Source organism: Muntiacus reevesi, chromosome 4, assembly GCF_963930625.1.
Source record: "Muntiacus reevesi chromosome 4, mMunRee1.1, whole genome shotgun sequence".
Classification (NCBI taxonomy): domain Eukaryota; kingdom Metazoa; phylum Chordata; class Mammalia; order Artiodactyla; family Cervidae; genus Muntiacus; species Muntiacus reevesi.
In genome coordinates, this window is record NC_089252.1 from 66,250,115 (window position 1) to 66,266,200 (window position 16,086).

The 16,086-nt window shown below is 43.1% G+C and overlaps 1 protein-coding gene across 1 annotated transcript in view; it reads right to left on the bottom strand.

Moving 5' to 3' along the window:
- OSBPL10 (oxysterol binding protein like 10) overlaps window positions 1–16,086 on the bottom strand; it is a 311,518-nt gene that overhangs the window by 154,049 nt on the left and 141,383 nt on the right. The window contains exon 4 of the mRNA XM_065932925.1: window positions 11,125–11,316. Within this exon, the coding sequence (XP_065788997.1) occupies window positions 11,125–11,316 (192 nt within the window). The remainder of the gene's footprint in view (window positions 1–11,124; window positions 11,317–16,086) is intronic.

Sequence of the window (16,086 nt, forward strand, 5' to 3'; positions counted from 1 at the left end):
CTCCTTCCAACATGGGATGCGGGTTTGATCCCTGGTCCAGGAACTGAGATCCCACATGCCATGGTGCAACTACTGAGCCCACATGCTCCACAGCCTGAGAGCCACAGCTAGAAAGTCCTTGCCAGGCAACAAGAGAAGCCCCAGCACCAGAAACACGCAGTGTGGCCAAAGTTAAAAAACATTTCAATAAAAATAGTAGGAGAAGGAAATGGCAACCCACTCCAGTATTCTTGCCTGGAGAAGTCCATGGACAGAGGAGTCTGGTGGACTGAAGTCCATGGGATTCCATGACTGAGCATGTGTGTACGAGGGTGGAGGGAGATGGGTTGGTAGCAATAAAGTGGTAGAACTAAAAAAAAAAAATTAATAATAATAATAAAGTGAACCAGACAAAACTTGGATCAAAGCAATGGAAAATGATCATGGTTCTTGCAGGGAGGCAGCTAAGGAAGGTGAGTAGTTAAGGGAATCTTGTCATTTACATGCAGATCTGTCGTGACAAAGCACCCAGTGAGGGTGGGAGACAGGCGTGACCAGAGCTCCTCTGCTCAAAGAATGAGATGTTTTCAATGATGAAGGAGCCCTGTCTTATACTGAAATGCTACTATGAGCCACTAGGGGAAAAAACAACATCCTTCACAAAAATAACCAAGAATCAGATTGTAAAGCACAAGTTCCAAGGATGGTCTGAGAATCAAAGGGTGAACTTGGCTAACTTCCCTCTTTGTCAATATCCTAAATACATTATTATCTTGCGGGGGCCGGAGGCACTGATAGGAAGGCTCCTTGTGTTAAATTGCCACCTGGGGTAAAAACAAGCACAAGTCTTTCCTGTCACAGAACTCCGACAGAAAATATTCAGCCGTTCTGCTTCCTTCTGAGGGCAACACTTCAAAGACGTCTGATCCATGCATTTTCTGTGTGCCAGAGAGTCAGAGACAGACAGAGGGTCCCTCACCACCCATATCATTTTTCTCAGCAACAATCTAACGATCTAGGGTAACTTTTCCAGGAGTACCGGTGAAATGCAGAGCCCAGAAGGTGCAGGTCCATGTGGAAGCAGGGGCCAGCCCACACTGGCTTCACCTTCTGGTGAATTCTTATCGCCATTAACCCCTGTAGCACCAAATAATTTTCATACTAGTTTAACCAACCACCTAGACTATCCAGTCCCTGGACAAGAACCAGGGCTGCTACATCATTCCACACTCACATCAGAGGTCAGTGGCTGGACCCACGGTCAGTGCAATAACTGAGCCTGATCTGACTGGTAACAGTCAAGTTTGGTGAGCTTCCCAGAAATGGGCTCCAGGACTTTTTAGAGCAGACAAGCATAGGAAGACTTCAGCAGGAGTATGACAGTCTAGGGTGCTTGCGACAGTTCATCTTATGTGTCAACTCAGCTGGGCCACAGTGCCCAGATATTTGGGCAAACACATTCTGGATTTTTCTGTGAGGGACTTGGATGAGATACACATTTAAGCCGGTAGACTCTGAGCAGAGCAGATTGCCCTCCACAATGTGGGTGGGTTTCATCCAATCAGTTGATGGCCTGAATAGCACTAAAGACTGACCCATCCTGATCAAGAGGCGATTCTGCCGGTAGACAGCCTTCAGACTCGAGACATGGCCCTAGCTCTACCCTGGGTCTCCGATTTGCCACACCACCCTGCAGATTTTGGACTTGCCAGCGTCCACACTCACAAGAACCACCTCTTTAAAATAAACCTCCTTCCTTCCCCGGCAGCCCCATCGTCACCCACCCCCTACCGGCTTTGTCACCCTGGAGAACTCTAATACAGTGGCAACCTCTGGGAGTCTACCAGCTTGTGATTTAGCTGCTCACACTCTGCTGACGGCAGTGTGTTTCTCCACTAACTAGCTCCACCACTTGGCATCTCTGGGCTTCCCATTCGCTCTCTAAAGGGGCATCTGATCTCTGTTCCCACTGAAGACCACCTCCAAGTCCAATGGCCAGGCTAGAGGACAAGACGGTGACAGCTGGTCTAACAGCTTTGTTCACAATGGTGGAATCACATGGCATGAGACTCCACAGGCTGGTCATCATTCATCACTCAGACCACCTCCTGTTTTTATTTAAAAACCACCAGCGACAAGGGTGGGGGTTGGTCAGAGAAATCAATATACTATTCATACCAGGCATAGAATCCCAGTGTCTCCCGTGTAGACTGACCGATGAATCAGGAATCCCACATTTCGCACAACTACCAGCTTAGGAAGTGACACTGGGGTCGGAATCAACCACTCATTACCTGTGTGACCTCTGGTGACGGCCTTTTTGGTGTGTCAACTTGGCAGTGAGTCCACTGCTCATCTAAATGTTTCTGCGAGGCCTTCTGTAAGGGTGATAACATTTCACAATCGGGTGGCTTGAAGTGAGAGAGACTACCTAGATAATCTGGATGGGCCTGGTTCCACTGAGAGGCCTTCAGGGCAGAGCTGAGGCTTCTCTGAAAAAACAATCTGGTGAGTAGACAGTTACTTGGACCAATGCCTGAGAACCAGCCCCACAACTGCACATAAGCCAATTCTTTGCAAAGATCCCTTCACATGTATTTTCTACTGGATCTGTTTCCCTGATGGAACCCTGGTTAATGAATACCCCTTCTCTTTGCCTTATCCTCTCTATGCCTCAGTTTTTCATCTATAACAATATCTATAACATCTACAGACATGGAACAACAGACTAGTTCCAAACTGGGAAAGGAGTATGTCAAGGCTGTATATTGTCACCCTGCTTCTTTAACTTATATGCAGAGTACATCATGTGAAATGCCAGACTGGATGAAGCACAAGTTGGAATCAAGATTGCCAGGAGAAACATCAATAACCTCAGATATGCAGATGACATCACCCTTATGGCAGAAAGAGGAACTAAAGAGCCTCTTGATGAAAGTGAAAGAATAAAAAAGCTGGCTTAAAACTCAACATTCAAAAAACAAAGATCATGGCAACCAGTCCCACCACTTCATGGCAAATAGATGGGGAAACAATGGAAACAGTGACAAACTATTTTCTTGGGCTCCAAAATCACTGCAGGTGGTGACTGCAGCCATGAAATTCAAAGACACTTGTTCCTTCGAAGAGAAGCTATGACCAACCTAGACAGCATGCTAAAAAGCAGAGACATTACTTTGCTGACAAAAGTCCGTCTAGTCAAAGTTACACTTTTTCCAGTAGTCATGTATGGATGTGAGAGTTGGACTATAAGGAAAGTTATAGTCCAAAGAATTGATGCTTTTTAACTGTGGTGTTGGAGAAGACTCTTGAGAGTCCCTTGGGCTGCAAGGAGATCCAACCAGTCCATCCTAAAGGAAATCAGTCCTGGGTGTTCACTGGAAGGACTGATGCTGAAACTGAAACTCCAATCCCTTGGCCACCTGATGCAGAGAACTAACCCATTGGAAAAAAGTCTGATGCTGGGAAGGATTGAAGGCAGGAGAAGGGGATGATGGAGGATGAGATGGTTGGATGGCATCAGTGACTCGATGGACATGAGTTTGAGCAAGCTCCGGGAGTTGGTGATGGACAGGGAAACCTGGCGTGCTGCCGTCCATGGGGTCACAAAGAGTCAGACACAACTGAGCAACTGAACAGAATAGAATAGTGAAAGAAAAATAAAGCCTGGCAAGAGAATCAACTGAGGGTAAAGAAGGAATTCTAGGAGAAGTTGGGATAGAAGCGGGAAAAGGGGGATTAGAATTGTAGCCAGCAAGACCAGAACCTATCTTTCAATCGAGTGCGGGATACCTAAGGTGAAGAACAAAACTCTGTGCACCCTGAGCTTGCTGGGGGTCCAGGCGGTTAGTCCTTCTGGGGTTAGTTCTGCCCTCAGCCCCCCTCCTCCAACTCCTCCTCCCAATCTCCAGCACGCTCTTCCAGCTTTCCTCCGTGGTGCCCTCCGTGGTGCCCTGAGTGGGCAGAGATTCCTTCCCTTGGGGGAGCAGTTTGGGAGACAGCAAGTCAAGGGTTAAGAGGGGATGGGACCTCATTATTTTGCTTTTGTCATCATTCACCTGAAATACTGCTAAATGCCCAAATCTCTCACATTGGTTTCTTAGAGGATGTCCAAGGGGTTCCATGGACCACACCGATGTTTGTTTCAAACTGCACGGATACAGAAGCTGATAAAAAGAGACTGCAGTGGCAGTCATAAATACTCACGATTCCAAGGCAGTGTGCTTTGTAATAAATGTCGGTGCCACCTTAGAAAACCTGCACTAATAAAGCACTGCTTTTATGTAGTGGGGATCTATACTATTTTTCCTGAAAATAATACTCAGCTACTTTAAAAACCTTTGAGGAACACTGCTATTAAGGAAGTCTAAGTTACCATTTTTTGAAAACTGAAGTCTGGGGCTGACTTACTTTGAGAGGTTGCAAATCAACACTCCCAACGCATCCAAGAGTTACTGGCCATCACTGATTCAAAAAGTACACAGGAGAATTAATTTGGGATTTTATAAAATAATAATCATCCTGTTCACACAAAGGAAAAATGTACTTGCAACTCTAAATGTGGTTTCCCTGGTGATGGGCTGGGCTGGATTCAGTGCTGCCAGTACTGAGTGCTACCTTAACACTGACTGACTAATAACATCTTTCAGGGTGCTGACAGCTCCCGCTTCCAGAGCAGAGGCTGTACATCAATCAAGGTTTCTAAGCAGGCATTCACTATAACTGTGACACCTGAATCAAACCGAACCATCCTGAAGAGAGAATACTGAGTCAGCACTGTTGCCAAAATCTTGGCTCCTCCTCCATTGATCCCAAACAGAAACAGAGTCTGGAGGAAACAGAAAAGAATAGCTTTATCCTTTTTGCTTAGACAAAGAGCAAACATAGCAGGCAGGTACCTCAAGAACTGTGCTCACTTCTCTCAGGAATTTCTGTAGCTGTTCAGTCGCTCAGTCACGTCTGACTCTTTGCAACCCCATGGACTGTAGCCCGCCAGGCTCCTCAGTCCATGGGATTCTCCAGGCAAGAATACTGGAGTGGGTTGCCATGTTCTCCTCCAGGGGATCTTCCCAACCCAGGGATCGAACCCATGACTCGGGCATTGCAGGTGGATTCTTTACCACTGAGCCACCAGGGAAGCCCGCTCTCAGGAATAGGGAGAGGTTTTATATCCTCATAAAGGTCTTCCACTTTTTCTCTTTTGCAGTCTCAAAACGGCCATATCTGGCCGCAGGAAACTCAGTAACCAGGCCTGGTGTACCCAAAGTTATGGGTCCCTGACCTTCATTTAAAACGCAGACTGCTACAAGAGAGTATGGGGGAGAAGAACGCCAGATGTAGAGGATAACACAGATGAAGTCAGAGAGTAATTAACTTTGTTTAGCTTTATGAAGAACGAGTCTAGCTACAAGTGTTTGTCAGCAGTAACAGCTAAAGAATAACCAAGATTATTTAACTCTTGCAGACCTGTGTGGCTGGTATGTATCAAAGGCTGTTTATTCATTTTTGCTTCTGCTGCAAAAGTACTATTTGTAAAGATGGCACTTCATTAAAGCCTCTTTCCTTTTATGTTTTAAGTAAACATAGTGCAATTACATGAAGAAATATACATATATATGTGTGTGTGTATATATATATATGAATTCACACCGCTGGAACCACATAAACACACTCTGCTCCACACATTATATTCTGTGAAAGGTTTATTACTATTTAAGGCCACATTAAAGGACACAACTTCAATACAGTTTATCTTCCCATTAAACACCAGGGCAGCACAAAGCCTTCTCATAAAATGGGTATGTGGCTGGAAGCAAGCTATTTAACAATAAAAAAAAGTTTAAGAGAAGGATAATTTCTATCAGTCAATAAATTATCACTGAAGGCTTAATTAAATCTAAATTTATGCCTCACATACACCCACTACAATTTCATAGCAATGACTTTTTTGCTCACCGAGCTACAGAATCCAAAGTCTATCTACTGAACTAGGTGTATTTAAGTCTCAAATGTCACAACTAAAAAAATTATTTGGTCAAAACCACAAGAACCAGGCTCTACAAAGCTTATTCTGTTGCTCAAATATTTGCTATGTCTGGGCCAATTACCATATTTGGACTTGAAAAATTTTAGTAAGGTCTCTCTTCAGAGAATGTTCATAACTCTAAGCCACAGAAGAAAATAAAACCTGTTGGAGATCACAAACAGCCCACACATACACACAGTTCTGAGCAGACACACACATACACACACACACTCTCTCATGTGAGCAGATATTCAGATCATTTCCTCAGTAGCCACTCCTGGGAAACAGCAGTGAAGAATTAAGAAAGGGGAAAACCTCTGATTTTCCTACTTCTTGTTCTTCAATTCACGTATGCAGGTGTACACACACACACACACACACACACGTATAAACAGGTATGAGGGGCCTTCCTGGTGGTCCAGTAGTTAAGAATCCGCCTGCCACTGCAGGGGACAAGGGTTCAAACCCTAGTCCAGGAAGATGCTACCTGCCACGGAGCAACTGAGTCCATGGGTTGCAACCACTGAAGCCTTCACACCTAGAGCCCGTGCTCCATGAGAGAAGTCACCGCAACGAGAAGCCCGCAGCCCACAACAAGAGGGTAGCCCCTGCAGCAACAAAGACCCAGTGCAGCCAAAACAGTAACTAAAAGAGGCCTGAGAGATGTGTTTTCTCAGAAAGCATCTAGCATGCAGGCGTTTTATAAAGATCACCCTGCATTTGTACCAACTGAACTCCTGTCCATTTAAATAAATGTGAACCACCTTGAAACCTGTTATAAAGTCACTAAAAATAAACAAGTTAGAATACAAGTGAATACCACAGAGGTCAATCATAAAATGCTTCCACAGCACAAGGTTCAAACGGATGTTTAAGAACATATTAGCGTCTATTTATAAAACAGCTCCAGCGGCACATCCAGAGGCTCACACTCTCCTTGCTCTTCCCTCGGTCGCATGATTACCCAGGTACACACCCCCCAAGTGCTCTCAGAGTCAGAGGGGACCATGTCAACACCTGACTCAACCCTCGACCAGTCACCAACCACCTCGTATGGTGATGCTAGCAACCCCTGATGCCTACGAAATTCCATTTCTAAAGCCTTCTGTTAGAAACTGGGTTCTTCAATCAATGTGTCCAACCAACACACCCACCAATTTCTGCTAGGGCTAGAAGATGCAAAGATAAATAAGACATGGCTTTCAGCATAAAAATCCAATGCCAGGCACATAATAGATGCCCAATTAATACCCAAAGAATGGGTGGAGGCAAGACTGAATAAGCAAGCTCACAATCCCTGGCGGTTCAGTGGTTAAAGTTTGATGCTTCCAATGCAGAGGCACGGGTTCAATCCATGGTCAGGGAACTAAGATCCCACATGCCATGGGAAGCAGTCAAAAAAAAAAAAAAAAAAAAACCCAAAGATGAACCTAGGGGCCATGTTTGTACATTATTCTCTATCCCGACTGTCTCATTTTATATACACATGTCCAAGTGGAAATGATACTTGTGTGACTTTTATCTTAAATTGCTATATAGCAATTCAGCGTGTTAAGTGTATTATTGTTTATTCAGTCATTCCCAGAATGCTTTGTGTTGAATCTATCACTTTACTAGTATCAACGGCTTAACCCAAATTAACTTTCCTCTTCTACCCCCAATTCCATGAATTATTTCCTCAGAATACAGTTCCCAACACGGAATTTATGGGTCAATGGCAACGAACAGCTTCTTTGTGCCTAGTTGTCCTTATTTATCACCAAACTGCAGCAGAAAGAAAATATGCAGCATTACCAATATTTCTTACCACCGTAACCTATAATTATTTCAAGTAACTTGGCAGACAAAATAAACTTGATTTCCATTTGCTGAACTGCTAAGGAGGATATCCCTGTTCTTCACAATGATGTCATGTCTCAAATTTTCTGTCTTCATCTCTCCTCACCACTTCCAGAGAGAACGCTGTGTACTGACCTTTGGGATCTCAATATTTTGGATGATCACCATTTAATCTTTTACACTGCCCCTTTATTTTTACCCATGCTGTGGCATTCCATTTAATATTTATTCTGTTGCTTGTGGCTGGACTATTTTCCTTTTGTTCTTTAGCTATTTGGGCACATCTGTCTTGTGGACGATAATTTTCTGGCTTGCTTCAGTGGCTATAAGTTTATCTTCCTGGTACAGCTGGGTTAAAAATGGTATTTCATTTTCTTCTAGTGATTTTATGAATAAATATAGTGGAATCCAAAAGCCAAGGCACCTTTATACTTTGAGATGAATAGACTTTTAAAACTGCAGAACTTTCTGGTCAGAGTGCAATGTTCTCAGTTCCCAAGGTGGACTGGCCCATATCATGAAAGGAGAGATGTCACAGGACAATTACTCTTCTCCAATCAGGAGGAAAGCTGGGTATGAAATCTGAGAATCGAAACTTCCACCTCCTTCTTAGATGTCCACCACCCTGCAATCCTCAATTGCCAGTATTTTATACACATCTCAACAAGCTGGCTCAGAATGAATTTTCAGTAAGAAAGGTCATCACAGATGTAAAAGCAATCACCTGAAGAAGATACCTGGTTGTCACCCAGAAGTACAACAACCAAATCAAAAAGCTATGGAGGCATGTCACCTAATTATCTTCCTTATAATGAAACTCCGTAGTAAATTTCAATAATTTCCCTCCATCAATGGAAAAATGGAGAGAAAATGATATGGTAAGGAAAAAAGCAGCACATATATAGTCATTTACAAAGTTGAGATTATACTTGAGAATTTTTACGTATCTTGGACACGATTGAGTGACTAACATATATGTTACATATATTAAAAAAGAAGTAAATTCACCTGAAACTAATACAACATTGTAAATCAATTATACCTCAATTTAAAAAATAAAGTAAAATAAAAGCTAAGAAAAGAAAATGGGTATGGCTGACTTTGGAATCTCACAAAATAAAGTGTTAAAAAGAAGAAGTAAAAAAAAAAAAAAAAAGAAGTAGTAAATTCATTGAAAGAGTAACAGTGCTTATGTGAAGGGAGGTAAGATTATGAGTTATTCTAATCTTTAGATTTCTTTTGCATTATATACTTCATACGATTAAACATTTCTATACACACATATCCAAAGCACATACTTTTATCCTTTTAAAATCTTGAATTTCTAAAAATGGATGTAGAGAAGATTTTGGCATTATACTGAAGCAAATGCTAGTAGTAATTAAGCCAAATACCCAAACTTTTATTTCGGCTACTGCTCACTAAACACAAGGACTTCCCTTTTTTCATATGTACCAGGACTCCTATCAATAAGTCTATCTGAGATTCATTATTGCACATTTAAAAGAATTCTCAAGATAACACAAACTTGCTTTTTCTTTTCTTCTTAGGGTTCAAGTCTCTAAATTACTTGCAAAAAACAGTTGCAATGAGGTTTACATAAAAGCAACATGATGGTATTGTGGTTACACTGTTTTCTTTTTAAGTCCTTACCCACTGGATAAATATTGAAACATTTATTGGCAGTAATAAAATATTTAAAATTCCCTTAAAATACTCAAGCTAAAAAAAGTGTTGAGGGAAAGAGATCAAACAAGAACAAAAGAGGATTGAAATTATTTAAGTTGGGTGGTGGGGACCATTATTCTATTCTGCTTTGTGTACATTCAAGGTTTTTCCATAACAGAGCTTTTTGAAAATGTGCTATAAGTGAAAAGCCATATACACAAGTGCAGCAAATGATTCCTTATTTCACCCAAGGTAGCAAAGTTAAGATCATAGACACTTTTTTATTTCCCCCCCCATCAGGGTGACTATTTCAAAGGTTGCATCTGACTCTCTATGTTCTTCTTATTAGGCAATAAAAAGTATATGCATGTGTAAATCTATCCAAAAATGTCTTTCATATGCATCTAAAGACTTGAGTCAGAAGATTTCAGATTTTCTGTTCTGGGCCAGAATTAGAACAGGATAGCCAACTGACATAGCACTCCTTGGCTTATGACACAAAAAATAAAGCAAGAGGCATGCTAATTCCGAAGCAACCAGACCTATTCTAGGAGCCCCATTCTCCTGCTTGACGCAAGAGTGAGGACTCAGCAACTTCTCAAAAAGGACCAGCTGGTCTCCACGTGAGATAGCTGCAGGGCAAAAAGCCTCAGTACTCAACACACGTTAGATAGGCAAGACCGCAGGACTTCCCTGGTGGTCCAGCAGCGAAGACTCTGTGCTCCCAATGCAGGGGCCCGGGGTTCAATCCCTCGTCAGAGAACTAGATGCTGCATGCTGAAACTAAAGAAGATCCCACACACCACAACTGACATCCGGAGCAGCCAAATAAATGAATGAAAAATTTAAAAATAAAAAAGAAAGAAAACCAAGACCATGATCATTTATTTTATACAGTCAGTTCTCGGAAATAGTTGCAGAGGATGACATGAACACCAAAGACCCTGAGAGCCCCAAACTGATGACTTCCCAGCCAATCAAAAGTGAAAACAAAACATAACCCCTAGGGGACTCTCAGCAGAAGGGCTTTCCTGTACATTATCACATGTGATCCCTAGAGAGGCTGGGAGGGCCTGTGTCATTTTCATTTCACAGATGCAGAAATGTGGGTTCCAAGCTTTAAGGCAATAAAGTCTTCTGCCTCCAAGGACAGAATTCTTTTCACTGGCTCACACCCCCTCGAAGTGTGTGGGAGGATCAGCACCTCATAAAGTGAAGGAGAAAAGGGGAAATCAGCTTTAGGTCCAACGCTTTCTGAATTTCAAAACGCCCTCAATGATTTCCTGATTGTCCATTTTATGTTCTCTCTCTCTGCTATGAGCATGGAGACGTCACCAGACAGCCCTTCCACCTCCCTCAAGTTTCTATGGGCTTGAGTCCTCTGCTCTCTGAGCTTGGGTAGCAGAGGTCTCCTGGCAATTCACTTAACCCATGAAACAGAAATAATTATTTGTTTAAAACCAGAAGGAATCATGATGGCCGTGTCTGGGAGGTTTGCTTCTGGTCCTCTCTCTCCATCCATCAAGACGATACTCAAGAAAAGGAGCTGGAGAGCGACATCGCAGCCCCCACCTTCCAAAGATAACTCCACCTAAGGGGAGAACAAGGCCTACCTCTCTGACTTCGTGAAGCTGGCCGGAATACTGACTCTTGGCTCTTCGGGCGGCGGCAGGCGACTTGTGATGCGTGATTGTGACGACGCCAGGGGCCCCCGCGCTGAGGTGTCTCTGGCTACAGGGAGACGCAGAATTGGATGTTCCATGGGGGAGCAAAGTGAGACTTCGGCTTCGGGAGCTTGGAGTCGTCTAGAACAAGCAACAGGCATCAAAACTCAACAATCAGCCTGCAGAACACAACCAAGCATTGCCTTCCATTTATGCTGGACCTCTCAGGCCTTCCCCTTCATCTTTAAGAGAGATGAGGGCCTGGGGAGTACATGCTTTCATCTTATGCTCACTCAGGTGAGAGAGACCATCCCCACTAACTATGCTTCTGGCCTCACTTCCGGCAGGGTCTCCTGCCCCAAACTATGGCTATGGAGAGCTGTTCCAAGGCCTTCAAACACCATGGGTTCTCAGAGGTCTGTGTTCCTCTTCCTAAATACCCTCCCCTCCTGCTGGTAAAGCCAGCTGCACGCTCAGTGTTGTGTGAAGCATTCCCTGTCTGTCTCAGCCTCTCTGCTCTCCTATTCCACTACATTGAGGCTATGTTTATTATCCAGCTAAATTATATGAGATTCTTTCAAACTCATCTTTATACCCCCAAGACCTGGCACATCATGATTGTTAAATTTATTAGGTACTTAATACATGTTTGCTGCATGAGTACTAAGAATGAATGTATTAAGTTATCCACCAATTAATCCCCATTTGTCCGTGCACTGCTGGTATTTCATCCTATTGTGACATATCATCCAAACAGTAACTGGGTACAAGGACGGCATCTCAACTTAGTGGCAATAAATTTTTCAATAATGTGTTGGGATAACTGGGCAGCCAACTGAAAAACAAAGTCAGATTTATCTCTCAGATCACAGACCCCAAAGAGATCAAAGACTAAGAAAAAAGAAAGAGAGAACACTAGAAGAAAACAAATCCAAAAGTTGACCTAAAAATTAAAAACTTCTACATAGCAAAAAGTGAAAGTCACTCAGTTGTGTCTGATCTTTGTGACCCCATGGACTATACAGTCCAAGGAATTCTCCAGGTCAGAGTACTGGAATGGGTAGCCTTTCCCTTCTCCAGGGGATCTTCCCAACCCAGGGATTGAATCTGGGTCTCCCACATTGCAGGCAGATTCTTTACCAGCTGAGCCACTGGGGCAGTTCAAGAGCACTGAAGTGCAGAGCCTATCCCTTCTCCAGCAGATCTTCCCAACCCAGGAATTGAACCATGGTCTCCTGCATTGCAGGTGGATTCTTTACCAGCTGAACTACCAGGGAAGCCTTCTGCACAGGAAACAAATTTCAAAAACCCACTCCTGCCACCAACAAAGTCAACCGATAAACCAGAAAAAATATTTTCAACTAGCTTCACAGAAAAAAGGTTCATCATTCTAATTTGTAAGTAGGAACAGCATTTCTAGGAATTGATGAGAATAGCACAGTATTCTAGTAGGGCAAGACTATGAATAGACAGTTCACACAAAAAACATAAATGGCCCTTAAGCTGTATGAAAATGTGTCCAACTGTACTCAAATGATAAATGCAAATTCAAACCACATTTAGATACACCATCTTTCACCCATCAGATTGTAAAAACCCAAAAGTGTCAGTATGCAGTCTGCTGACAGACCATGGAGAGACAGCTTTGCAAGAGTGTCAAGTGGCAGAAACCCTGAGGAGGGCAATCTGATAGGACCTGTCCCAGTTACAAGTGCACTTCCCCATGACCCAGCAACGTCGGGGAATGTCTCCCCCACACATCTGCACCCAGGTATAACGGCATCTGTAGTCACCAAAGTCGTGTGTTTAACGGCAAAGGACAGGAACCAACCTAAATATCCCTCCATGTGGGATAGGTTAATAAGACACAACACACCTCCATGATGGAACATCACTGGGACGTTAAGAGGACTATAAGAAAGGTCTCCGTGAACTGGTTTGGGAAAAGAAACCTTTAAACTATGTAGTTAAGTGAAAAAGGCAAGGTGTCTCACTGTTCTATAGTATGCAAAGTACTGTGTTAAAATGTGGAAAATGAGTATTTTTATCAATGTTTAAAACACAAGAATAATCTAGAAGGATACACATTGAAGTCCAAGTGGCTGCTTATTCCACGGAGATGTGAATAACAGTGTGAACAAAGAGAAAGAGAGATTCTTTCATTTTGAGCCATGCGAATGGATTACAGTGAATGGATTTTCTAAATTCTACATTAAAAAAATCTGTATTCTAGATGCTTCTGTACTTCATTTCAGCTCGAGAAAAACTGGCAGATTTGTGCCATTTTCTCTATTTCAATTATCAAATATTTACTGAATACCTACTGTGCACCAAGGAAAATATCTGAAACATGATGTGGAGGAGAAACATAAGATGTATGAGGCCATTTTTCACCACAGATGCTTATACTGTTATGGGGGATAGAGGAGCAAAGACACAGAGACAGCAAGACAGACAGACACATACCCACAGAAAGGAAGCACGTGACAAGATGCTAATTTGGCAATACAACCAGAAAACGCCAAAGTCAGGAAAAGCATGACCAAGGTGAACTGACTTCATCACAGGAGGCTGTTCTGAGGGAGAAGGACTTGAAGCTTGAGTAGAATTGGGAGACACAGAGAGACACATGTGGTGTACAAAGCAATCCAGGCAGGAAGTTCAAAGTCTGTAGCCTTGGGTAACAGTCCCAGATCTAAAAAAAAAAGCCACATGTAGTCCAACTGTCACTGCAGCACTATTTACAAGAGCTAGAACATGACGGCAACCTAGATGTCCATCAAGAGATGACTGGATAGAGAAGATGTGGTACCTACATGTACAATGGAATATGGCTCAGCCATAAAAAGGAACAAACTTGAGTCATTTGCAGAGACGTGGATGGACTTAGACTGTCATCCAGAATGAAGTGAGAAATAGAAAAACAAACATTGTATATTAACACATATATGTATCGAGAAAAATGGTACAAACGAACTATTTGCAGGGCAGGAATAGAAATGTGGATGTAGAGAACAGACGGGCAGACTGCGGGATGAACTGGGACAGACATACACACACCACCATGTGTAACACAGGCAGCCAGTGGGAAGCTGGGATAGCACAGGGAGCCCAGCTCCGTGCTCTGTGATGACCTGGGGCGGGGGGTGCTCAAGGAGGGGATGTATGCATACATGGAGCTGATTCACTTCACGGTACGCCAGAAAACACTGTAAAGCAGCTATACCTACCCCTCCCCAAAAGTTGATGACTCATAGTTTACAAATCACCTAGAGGTTGGGGAGCTGCATAGGAGCCAGGGTAGAAATCAGAATTCTATGTTAGCATGCAGTACCATGGTAGCTCATGCAATTCTCTGGATTCAAACTCAGAATTAAGAAGACAGATAAACTTGGAAAGCAGTGTATTGCTTTCAAGTTACCTTATAAATAGGTAACTGGAGAAATCTGTGGTCTGAGAATTAAATATACTTTGATTATACTGAAATTCAATAGTCATTTACTTTCAATTTCAATCTTTTCCCTTGGAGTGAAGAGGAAGAGAGAAGCTATGTCTTTAACACTTTTTTGTTTGTATGTAACATATGTTTGTATGCATGTCTGTGTGTGTGTGTATATATATATATACATAGAGACACTACTTTGCCAACGAAGATCCATCTAGTCAAGGCTATGGTTTTTCCAGGGGTTACGTATGGATGTGAGAGTTGGACTGTGAAGAAAGCTGAGTGCTGAAGAATTGATGCTTTTGAACTGTGGTGTTGGAGAAGACTCTTGAGAGTCCCATGGACTGCAAGGAGATCCAACCAGTCCATTCTAAAGGAGATCGGTCCTGGGTGTTCATTGGAAGGACTGATGCTGAAGCTGAAACTCCAATACTTTGGCCACCTCATGCGAAGAGTTGACTCATTGGAAAAGACCCTGATGCTGGGAGGGATTGGGGGCAGGAGGAGAAGGGGACAACAGAGGATGAGATGGCTGGATGACATCGCCGACTCGATGGACATGAGTTTGAGTAAACTCCGAGAGTTGGTGATGGACAGGGAGGCCTGGCGTACTGCAGTTCATGGGGTTGCAAAGAGTCAGACACGACTGAGTGACTGAACTGAACTGATATATATATATGATCCCGCATCGCACAGCATGTGGGATTTTAGTTCTCTGACCAGGGATCAAACCTGTGCCCCCTGCAATGGAAGCACAGATTTCTAACCACTGGACCACCAGGGAATGCCCTCTTCAATCCTTCAACAACAGCTAATTTGCCTAATCCACTGAAATACATTTAGATTGTTTGGGAGCCTTATTCTAACCCAAGAAAAGGCAGACTTTTCACCAGGCTTGAATCAGCCAGACAGTCAGGTTTCACCTCTACCTCCAACCCCAGCACTACTAGCTTCGAGCTGTGTGACCTCAGGTGAGCTATTCAAACTTTCTTATTAAGCAACAATTTCCTAATCTTTAAAAAAGGCATCATAATATTGACCCTCAAGAGCCATCATGAAGGTTAAATTAGCTCAGGCACAAAAAATGCTTAGCACAGGGGCTGCCGTGAAGGAGCTGTGTGGCCACAGTTCGCTTGCTTCCTCACAGCCCTTAAGACTTGATCGATGATGGCATTATCGATTTTTAAAATGTTAAGAAGTCGCTTAGCACAAAATTGTAAGCAGTCATTGACCTGCTCCTTATTTTCTTTAGGATCAAAGTTGTGATGAAGTCCAAGATGTAATTAAATACTTACTGGAGAATTTATATGGTCAGCAAAACTGTAAGGAGAACCATACTTCTAGATTCCGAGTAGAATGAGAATCCATCAGAAATCAGACAGGCAGGCCTCTCTCTGCCTGAAGGACTGTCCCGTAGACGGCAATAAATCAGGCAAGTCACCCAGGAGCCAAAGAATTCTGCCGTG